This window comes from Arachis ipaensis, chromosome B01 (genome assembly GCF_000816755.2).
Source record: "Arachis ipaensis cultivar K30076 chromosome B01, Araip1.1, whole genome shotgun sequence".
NCBI classification, from domain to species: Eukaryota; Viridiplantae; Streptophyta; class Magnoliopsida; order Fabales; family Fabaceae; genus Arachis; species Arachis ipaensis.
Genome location: NC_029785.2, coordinates 43920931 through 43932533, shown reverse-complemented (window position 1 = coordinate 43932533; position 11603 = coordinate 43920931). Strand labels below are relative to the sequence as shown.

At 38.3% G+C, this 11603-nt stretch overlaps 1 protein-coding gene across 1 annotated transcript; it reads left to right on the top strand.

Annotated features, from left to right (window-relative positions):
* On the top strand, positions 4502-5689 carry LOC107606218 (protein FAR1-RELATED SEQUENCE 5-like). The gene has a single exon (XM_016308238.1). It carries the CDS (start codon positions 4502-4504, stop codon positions 5687-5689), a length of 1188 nt encoding a protein of 395 aa, XP_016163724.1.

Genomic DNA, 11603 nt, shown 5'->3' with positions numbered 1-11603 from the left:
AACTCTAGAAGGGATCGCAACGATAAAAGGAGACCAAAAAACTACGCAACGCTGTTACAATGAAAGTTTAAACCTCAAAGGCAACCCCAAAGGAGAGGAAATCAACACCATTGAACTCGGGGGAGTTCGAGCTCGCGAAGAATCCCGCCCATAACCTGAAGGCAAGATTGAAGAGGTCCAAATCAGTGATACTCAGGATAAAACGACCAATATTGGAGGAACCTTGAAAAGTGACCTGAAGGAGTCTCTGAAACAGTTCCTAAAGGAGAACACCGATCTCTTTGCATGGAAGGCTGCAGACATGCCAGGCATAGATCCCACACTAATGTGCCACAAACTGGCGGTATACCCAGGATCTCGACCAGTACAGTAGAAGCGTATGAAGCTCGGACCAGAAAAGTCCCAAGCTGTGGAGGAGCAAGTACAAGCCTTACTGGAAGTAGGATTCATAGGAGAAGTCAAATACCCACTATGGCTAGCCAACATTGTTCTGGTGAAAAAGTCGAATGGAAAGTGGCGGATGTGCACTGACTACACCGACCTCAATAAAGCTTGCCCAAAAGATCCCTACCCATTACCAAGCATTGACGCTCTAGTGGATGCATCTTCGGGATACCAGTACCTCTCCTTCATGGATGCTTATTCAGGATACAACCAAATCCCGATGTATCCACCCGACCAAGAAAAGACCTCGTTCCTAACTCCCAAAGAAATTTACTGCTACATCGTCATGCCATTCGGACTCAAGAACGCTGGAGCTACCTACCAAAGATTAATGAATTAAGTCTTCGCAAAACACATCGGGAAACTGATGGAGGTATACGTCGATGATATGTTGGTAAAAACACAAAATGAGGAATCCTTGTTAACCGACCTCACAAAAGTGTTCGATACCATCAGAAAGCATGGTATACGACTTAACCCTGCAAAATGTACCTTCGCAGTAGAAGCTGGCAAATTCTTGGGCTTTATGCTCACACAGAGAGGAATTGAGGAAAACTCAGATAAATGCCGGGCTATACTCAACATGAAAAGTCCGACCTGTGTCAAAGAAGTACAACAACTCAACGGAAGACTGGCAGCTCTGTCCAGGTTTCTAGCCGGTTCGGCCATAAGATCCCTCCCCTTTTACGCCACATTAAGGAAGGAAAAGAAGTTTGAATGGACTGAAGAGTGCGAGAAAGCCTTTCAAGATTTCAAAAGTTTCTTGGGGCAACCACCCATTCTTACCCGGCCACGGGAGAGAGAAGCACTCGTACTATACCTGGCAGTTGGAAATCGGACAATAGCTTTAGCACTGGTTAGAGAGGACGAAAGCGGGCAACAACCCATCTACTTCATAAGCAAGGGAAAGTCTACGGTGCTTACATTGAAAATAAGCATGTGATGCTGATAAGAGGTGGTGCATTATTAGGCTGCCGCGTGTGTGAGAAATGAAACAGGTTTTGGTACGGCCATTATGATGGAGGATAAAGAATCCTATTTCCGTTATGTTTATGGTAATTAATTAGATAATTAGTTGTTGCAAAATAAAAGTGGATTGGGCCCGCAAAAAACCATGAGAATTGGGGCTTTTGTTCCTCGGTGGAAGGATATTGGAAATCTACTAAAATTATAACTTGGCCTCTGAATTATTACCATGACCAAAAAAAAAAAAAACCACGTTATAAATTTTTTATTTCTATTTTTATCCATTTATTTGGTTTTATGTTCCTTTTTATTTCCTCAAATTTTCTTTGTATACTTTCAAAACTTACAAGTATAAAATAGCAAATTATTAACTTCTAAGCCCAGAAAATTGAAAATTTTTTCCAGCACCATAACCAAATCCTAAATGAACCACAATTATTTGACACATAAAAATTGATGTTATTAAGACATTAAAATGGAAATAAAGTTTTTTATTTTTACATAATTTTACTTCTGGGTTAATCACATAGTTGGTGCACAATTAATAGGCTCAGGTGTGTGATGTTGATCAAAGGGAGCAAGATAAATGAAAAATAAAGAGGGCCAAAAAAATAAAGAAGGTCCCAAAAAATTCGAAAGGGCTAGATGAGAGGCATGAATTGAGAATCTTGATTTTAGTGGAACTACAGCACCCCGAGCTATGTCACCCCGTTGCCCCCAGTTTGTTGCGCGTGGCCGCTGCGAGTGATGTAGCCGGGGCCGGTCGTCATCGCTGATATCTTCGTCACGGTATCGAACTGAGACGCCACCTCCGATATGCGTCTTCCCTGTGGTGTTCGTCTCTAGCAGAAGCGGCAGCAAGTCCCGGTGGGCCGTTGTTGGGGTCTTATTGTTGCCTCGAGCGTCGCGGTCAGCTTTGTCCTCGCCGTTAACTTCCAACGCGCAATCCGATCTGGTGAGTTTTAAGAAATTTTCGTGTTCTTTCTGTTTGAATTTGGTTGATGTCATTCATCACTGCACTCCGATATTTTTGTTGAAATTTGAATGGGTTAGTGAAATTAGTTAGGTTAAATTAGTTTGATACAGAAGTGATTTAGTATTGATTAAAAGTTGAGTTTATTGTCGTGTTGCTGAATAATCAGTTATTTAATGTTATATGCTGTGAAACACCATGACTGAAGATTGAATCTATCGTTGTGTTGCTGAAATAGTGAGTAAGCTAATTTCTTATTTATGTAAATATGTAAATCATGTTTCTTTGCTGAAAATGATTAGAGTTGAATTTGGCTGATTAGGATGGCAAAATTTTTATGCTGTTCATAAGTGAAGATTGAATCCATTGTTGATTGCTAAAATAGACACTAAGCTAAAATAATCAGCAAGTCTAATCTTTTGGGAGAAAAGTCAGGGTTGGATGCACATTTTAGGGGCTTCTTTGGCTTAGTGTTTCGAGCATGAAATAAAGTCTAATATCATTTATTTATTTTTATGGAATTCTTTTAACTTTATGTTTATATGAATTTTTTACCTATTATTCATTTTTGTATGGAAATATTTTTTTCCTTATTTTTATAATTCTATTAATTATATTCATTTAAATTTATGTCCTTTTCAATATATTTTATCGAAATGTTATTTTGAATAATATGATACGAACAACACTTAGTTCACTATAATCTATTTTAGGATAAAAATTGTCAAACATAAACCACGTCATTACCAAGTCACCTTTGATGAAAATCAATTTTATAAAATAAATTTTATAGCAACTCCCATTTCTAAATTTTAATCCAAACACACCCAGAAGTATATAATTCCATTGTATCATTGTATTTGGCCTATGCCTAAAGTTTTTTATTTACGTATGATAAAAATGAATGTGATTGAATGTCAATAAAGTTAGAAGAGAAAATTTTTTAAAAGTTAATTGAGATAATATTATATACCCCTTATTTTTGTTAATTTGGTTTTGTTCTATTTATGTTTGCATTACTAAATTTTTTCGAGTCCTTCAACTAATGTTGAATGTGAACATTTGAAGTCATGACAAGTAGGTTTTGTTGCAAATTTTTATGTCATTTAAGGATGTAAGAATTTCGAATTGCGGGTAGATTTTTGGCAAATAATTTAATGGCTGATTTTATTTCAGTATGTGACGTCTGTACAGGGGAGTATGGGGTTTATTCTTAGCAATTATTAGTGTCTATTATTTGGCAAGTGTTTAAGTTTTCTACAGCAGTGGGTTTGTGTCTGAATTTGTTTGGGTATAGAATGTTATTAGAGAAGGTATTAACATGATAGAAATTTTAGAAAGGGCTAATTTGAAGTAGAGAACTTGTTCTTCTCCTAACATTTCGGTGTACTCTAATTGAAAAAGTTTAAGCATGCTACCTAAGTAGGGATGATGGACATTAGAATAGTTTTGTTTCGAAATAGCATTTAGGTGGTTGTTGGTGGTTTCGTTTATTGTCTAATGGGAATATGACTTAAGTGAGATGGGTTGATAGTGTTTTTGTGGTTTTGTTCTGTCTTGGAATCTGTAGTTGGGGACCACTAACAACATGTGTGAGAACGAAGATGCTTGTCAAGAGAATGCCTATACTAGAAATGGATCAAAGAATGTGGATCAGGATACGACTCACAATACTACCGAGAGTGAGTTTTTCTACCGAGACATGGGAGAATTTGGTGACGTTGAAGGGATACATGTGGAAGACATAATGAAGAAGGTATTTAGGACTGATGAGGACGCGTATGAGTTCTATAAGAATTTTGGAAAATATCACGGCTTTGGAGTTAGGAAGGGGGATTCTTGGAAGGATGAGGATGGTATTGTCACAAGGCAGAGATTCTTCTGCAACAGGCAAGGTTTGAGAGATGCAAAGCACTATAATCGGTTAGATAGGATGAGGGTTCACAAACCAGAAACGAGGACTAATTGCGAGGCGAAGTTCTCCATATACCTTGACAAGAGTGCTTCTCTGTGGCGAGTAAGGAAAATTGAAAATAAGCGGATGGTGTCACCAGGCGGAGGTTCTTCTGCAATAGGCAAGGTTTGAGAGATGCAAAGCACTATAATCGGTTAGATAGGATGAGGGTTCACAAACCAGAAACGAGGACTAATTGCGAGGCGAAGTTCTCCATATACCTTGACAAGAGTGCTTCTCTGTGGCGAGTAAGGAAAATTGAAAATAAGCACAATCATGACTTGACCCCTAGTTGCATGGTGCATTTGATTGTGAAGTATCGGTCACTCACGGATGCTGCCAAAGCTCAGATAGATGGGTTGAACGAGTGTGGAATTTCGACAGCAAAGACTGTACGATATATGGCCGGGATGGCTGGAGGATACTCGTTGGCTGGCTTCTTGAAGAAGGATGCCTATAATCACATTGCTAAAAGAAGGTGTGTAACGATTGCGGAGGGCGATGCAGAAGTTGCGCTTGCATATTTAGAAGGTAAGATAGAATCGGATCCGATGGCCATGGCACGGTACAGTTTGACCGATGAGGGAATGCTAGGTAATATGTTTTGGGCCGATAGGGGCAGCCGAGTTGATTACCAGTACTTCGGGGATGTCCTTGCGTTCGATGCGACATACAAAAAGAACAAGTATAGGCGGCCATTGGTAATCTTCTTAGGGGCCAACAACCACAAGCAGACCACTATTTTCGGTTTTGGTTTAGTAATGGATGAGACATTTGATTCGTATAAGTGGATATTGCAGAATATGTTGGAGGTGATGTGCATGAAGGAGCCATCAGTGGTTGTTACAGATGGGGATGAGGCGATGCGTAAAGCCATAGCTTTAGTATTTCCGAAGGCCACCCACCGCTTATGTGCATGGCATTTTCAGAAAAATATCACGGCCAACGTGAAGGAGCCATCACTCCGATCACGATTTAACCGATCGTTATATGTGGACATCGAGATTCGTGAATTCTTGACTGAGTGGGATCTAGCGGTTGAAGAGTTCAAACTTCAAGATAGCCTATGGGCGAGGCAGGTGTTTGGTAAGAAGGAAATGTGGGTGAATGTGTATCTGAAGAATAAATTTTGCGCCGGGTTTAGGACCACATCTCAATGCAAAGGTATAAACGCTGTGGTCAAAAATTTCCTTCAATTGAAGCATACTATTCTTGAGCTTGTGCAGAACCTGGAGCTAATGGTACGTGATTATCAGAATAACGAGCTTCTAGCCCAGTTCAGAACCATTGACACTTTCCCAGTAATGACGANNNNCGAAAGAAGTATTTGCAGACGTGAAACGAGAGATTGAACGAGTTGCAGTTGTTAATCTGGTTCGGGTAAGAAGATCTCTAAACACAAGGGTATACTCATTGGAAGAGTACGGATCTCTTGAGAGAGTTATTCTAGTACTGTTTGATTGAAATATGGGAAGGCTCAAGTGTTGGTGTGAGGGTTGGATGAAATACGGATACCCATGTCGCCATCTCTTTTTTGTCATGAAGCATGAGCATCTGCGACAAATCCCGGAGCAGCTGATTATGAAACGATGGACGAGGAATGCCAAAGTATTGGAGGAATATGTGGAGAAGACAAATGATGGAGGCGACCATTCGTTCTTGCTTCGACATGGTGTATTGCAGACCACCTGCCACTGGCTTTTCTTCCTAGGTGCGCAACACTTTCATTTGTTCGGGAAGGCCATGAAGGGAATTCGGGAGCTATGTAGGGATCTTGAACGTGAATGTGGACATGTTGAAGAAGTCAATCACACAAAAGGTAATCGAAAATTTATTCGTGACCCTGTGCGGGTTAGGACAAAAGGGGCGCCTAAGGTGTCTAAAGGCAAAAGCAATGGACGCAAGAGAAAATGCACAAAGTGTAAGAATACTGGTCATACCAAACGAAAATGCCTGGATGCTTACCGGGTACGGCTAGATGAAATGGAGCAAGATAAACTCTCTATCCCCCCTTAGATGAACAGATGCAGGAGATTGAGCAACTTGCTTTGCTGGAGGAGGTATGATCACAACCAGAATCAAGTTCCTAAGGACTTTTTTTTCTGTATGCCACAATTGTCTAGCTTCATGAGCAGTTAACCAATGTATTGTATATCTCATGAAACTTGAATTCATTGGGGATTTTTTCTGGTGTAAGAAAATGCAGTTAGGTGATGTGGGTTTAACCGGATGCAACTTTGTGACCATCTCCGATCTTAATAAGACTTGTGCTGACCGGGTTGTTGAAGATGACACTCACACAGCTTATTACCAAAGGGTGATTGACATGATTTGCACCCAAGCATCTGCCATGGATGGAGGTCGCTTTGACCTGAATGATATGTAAGCTTTTTGTTGCGTTTTTATCATGTTGGGATACACTTGGTGGTTCCATATTTTTACTCGGTGCTTAAAGCCAATAATTCAAAAACATGAAAGATACCGCTATGATTGAATTTGAGTACAATTCCCATTTAGAAATTAATCAAGGTATTAATCTGCAGCCTAGCCTGCTACCATTGCAATAATAGACTATTAAAAGTTGCTCTCTTCAACAAACATTATTGGAAGATTAATTTCTAGAACTTTTAGGGATTTGATTGAAATTTCCTTTTCTAATCTTGTTGAAGTCCAATAAACTTCTTTTGTTTAATTTCTGGTTTCTTTAAATATTCGAGGGATATAGCATCGGTGAGCATTTAGTAACTATCTGTAGAGAGTATTGGCCTCAGCCCAATTCGTGATAGTAGTTTTTGTTTGTTTCACGAATTGATGATTTCATTTGAATTGTCGTCCTAAACTTCTCTTTTGATTTTCTTTTTTAATATTTTTAATACTCTTCTGAGGATCATATGAAACATCTTGTTCTCATTATGGAATGGCCTCTTAACATTATCTATTTGTGTAGCAGCTGAAGTTGATGGTTTCATTGCTCAAAAGAGAAGTCCAAATGTAATGTTGCTTTAATCTTCAATGGACGTGTGTGATCTGGAGCAGTTGTTGCGTCATGCGGATTTTTTTTCAATTATGCTTGTTTACTATTTTACATCAAACATTTACTGGGTTTAATGTACTTCACATGCACTATCATATGTTATGTTGAATATTGTTATGCCTAATGGGACTCTGTTTCATGAACTTACTAACATGGACCAGCAAATTGGTCCTCATGTATTGGTAATAGCTTTATTTTTAATTAATGCATACAGAAAATGTCAAATGTCACCACCTTTTATGCTCGGTTGAAGCTTTGGGTCGTAGTTGCCTCATTATGGGCCGATAATATAGGTTATTATCAATTGTGAACACATTTTCTTCCAATTAGGAAGTGTTTGACTGATGATGTAATATTACCACTTGCTGGGATTCCCGTATTTTACTAGTTTGTTACGTTGTAACGGGTTATTCATTGTGGGTGTGGGTCTTGATAAGAGCCCATGTTTCACCCAATGAAAATCACACCGACTATCAGATTAGGATGAAAAATAAATTTCCAGAAAATATTTATAATTAGAAAGCTGATGTGGAGATTTTTACCAGTAAAGAGATTCATAGAAACAGTTGCGTTGTAGATATAGTCTCTAAACCGACAAAAATTCTTTCGTACAAACGTGTTGGGTGTCACAAGTAACAAACTCCTTTAGAAATTGTTAACCGAGTATTCAAACCTCGGGTCGTCTTCTCAAGGAACTGCGAGGAAGTAGGTTCTTATTATTGGCTATAAAGGTTGTAATCGGGGTTTAGAAGATGAGAAGCAAGTAATTTGAATGACAAGTAAAGTAAATGGCAATTAGAATAAATAAATACTGTAAAGCAGACTTTTGGCAAGGTAAGAGAGATACTGGAATAAATAAATAAAATGAAAGGAAAGTTTAAAACAAAGAAATATAAAACCTGGATTGAGAGTCACTCTTAAAACAAGAAGAAATCCTAAATCCTAAGAGAGAGAGAGAGAGAGAAGATCTCCCTCTCAACTAAATCTAAATCATTGAAAAGTAAAATATGCGAGCTCCCTTGAATGGATGTATTCCCACACCTTAAAACCTCTGGTCTATGCTGTCTGTACTTGGATCTGGGCCAAAAAGGGCTTCAGAAATCGCTATGAGCGTTTTCTGCAATTTTTGGTGCGTGGCCTCTGTCACGCGTTCGCGTGGGTCACGCGATCGTGTCATTCGGAGCTTTTCCTTGCCACGCGGTCGCGTCAGTCATGCGACCGCGTCATGTGCGTTCTGCTTAAGGCGCGCGGTCGCGTCTTCCATGCGATCGCGTGAATACCAGTTTCCTTAAAGCTCCGTTTTGCCTTCTCCTTCCTATTTTGTATGTTTCCTTTTCCATCCTTTAAGTCATTCTGCCTTAGAAAATCTGAAACTACTCAACACACTAATCACGTGTTTACTCTCTAGTCACTCAGTGTTTGTTGGGTTTATTCACTCTATTTTTCTTTTTTTTTTATTCTTGCTTTCTATAGCTTTGTTCTTCATCTAACCAATCAACAATTATAGAATATAGTCATACCAAAAAGTCATGAGGTCTTTAATTGAGGTTGTAATGGGGCCAAGGTAAAGGTAAGGATTTATGTATAGGGCTAAGTGAGCTAATAAGTGAATCCTTAATTAGACTAAGATCTCACCTAACATACATATTTAGCAAGATAAAACTTCTTTACCTATTCTCCCACATTATCCCACTTATTGTTACATGCTCATGTTTCACTTTTTATTTTTATCCCATGTGCATTATTTTTATTTTGCATTGGGGAATTTCTTTTGTATCCCCTTTTATTTAAATGCTGAAAAATAACTCTCTCTCTCTTTTTTTTTATACACATGGTAATTGAATTACTTAGGTTTTCTCATGAGCATGCTTCCCAAATTTTATTTTATTCCTTTTAACTTTTCTACCTTTTGTTTCTATCATCCATGTTCCCAAAAGGTTTCCCACATTTAACTCTATTCATAATTTTCTATCTTAAGCTAACCAAGGATTCACTTGGAATTTTCTTTTTGTTTTTCTGCTTAAGGCTAGTAATTTGGCTAAATAGAATAAAGGGGTTTTAAAAGGCTCAAGGGGGCTAACAAGGGTGATGTAAAAGGTAGGCTAATTTGGGGTAAGTGAGCTGAAACCAAATGATGGCCTCAATCATTCTCCTGGTATGTATCTATTCTATATTCTATAATTGGACATATAGATTACAGCAAAGTAAAGAACATCAGAATAAAAAGAAGTGGAACACACAGAAATGAAATTATGGTTTGAATGCAACCATACAATTAAGCTCAAGACTCACAGGCTGTGTGTTCTCTAACTCAAACATCATATATCATTTATATATTGTATGCAGGTTTAGTTAAAAATTCCCATTATTCTCATAAAAAAATTATTTAGGGTAGCTTTTAAAGTTTTAATGTTCCTCCTTGATAAAATGTTGTCAGCTTAACTACATCATGTAATGCTATATACAAGGTTTGTGGATTTAAATCTGATATGTTCAATTTCCTAGCTTACTTCCTTTTTGTATTTTTCAATTTTAAACTATACTATCTTATGCTAAAAAGGGTAAACTATACTAATTAATCCACTAATAAATCAGAATTGCAAACTAAACTAAATAACTAAAATAAACTAAATGGCTAAAATATGAACTAAAGATGCAAAATGCAGAAAATAGAGTAAAAATACATAAAAGCAATGTATAAGTACTCAAAAAATAACAATAAAAAGAAAAATACAATCTCTAAGGCCTCTTCAGTGACCAGAATTTGTTTTCCTCTCAGGTTCACTGCATCTAGGGTGGTGAGGTAGTAGTTGCAGTAGAATTTCCGGACCCAAGATGCGTTGACCTCTGTCAGTGTTCTCTCCAGAAAGAACCAGCCCCTTTGCTTGATTTGCTCAGTGGTGTACTGCTGGAGTGCTTCTGGAATCTTCAGAGTTCATTCCAGGTATAGATTTTTGGAGTTTGCAAAAGCCGGGTACTTCAGTTCACAGTACCGGTTTGCAAATTTGATAGGATCATTCGCAGGGAGCAGCTGGTCAGCTTTTTCCTGCTGTGTGAAGTTTTTCTCCCACCATGAAGAATCATGCATGAGAGCAATGATGGACTGAGAGGAATCTCCTCGCTTGCGCTTGCCAGTAGCCTTGCCTTTGCCTTTCCTCTGTGAGGCAGACATCCTGAAAAACAGAAAACCAGGAAATAGATAAAAATAGTAAAGCAAATAGGCAATTAAACAAAGGAAACTCAAAGCGGCAAAGGAGAAGTAAAATAAGGAAAATGAGTATATGAAATATGATTGAATTTATGTTAAATGGAAAAATAATCAATATGCCATGGTTAGAAAGTTAGAGGAAAGTGAAAATAATCAGAAAAGAGATCAAAAGGGTAAGTATGGTTAGAATTTGAAAAAGAAATTAGTAAATTAAAATTAGTGAGTTAGTGAAGTGCGGGTTAAAGTAAGTGGCATCGAAAAATTCCATATAACAAGGATTCACAGGTAAGAATAGAAGTACTCATAATCGAACAAGGAAAACAAGGTGATGCTGATTCGAATAGAAATAAAGAGAGCAAAAATTTGGAATCAGTTAAGCACAAATGCAGTTTATGAACCAGGAAAATAAAGAGGATAAGAAAGTCTGCCATAGCATTCATGAAATGGTTTGTGTAAAGCAGAGCAAAATAGAGTTCAGAAATGCCAAACCAAAACATGAATGAAAACAATTTTAAAAAAAAATTTGGGCAGCATTCCGGCTAAAATTGGATTGTCCCGGAAAATAAGCAGCAATCATAGCAGTTCATATGAATTAAAAACTTGCTGTAGTTACCTATAATTAATAGAAACAGGAAAATTCAGAGTAACAAGCAGCAAAAGCAAGAAATCATAGCATATGAACGAGGTCACCGGAACAGCAGAATTGCAGTTATGATAAAACATAAACAGGAACAGTGCAAGTAAACAGACCTAGATCCACTAACCACAGCCTAAGCTACCTAACAACCTAAAAATTCCACTACAGCATGCATATCTATCTATCCTAATTATGAACAGATGAACAGAAAATTACAGAAAAATGATGAACAGATAAAAAGGGTTGCGTTTTGCGGAACCTGGTAGGCGGGAGGGGTGGAACGGGGAAGAAGGTGGCTGCGGCGGTGTCCGGTGCGGTGGCGGGGCACGGCGTCACGGTGGCGGCTGGGGGGGGCAGTGGCGGAGAGGGTTTAGGAGTAGTGATAGA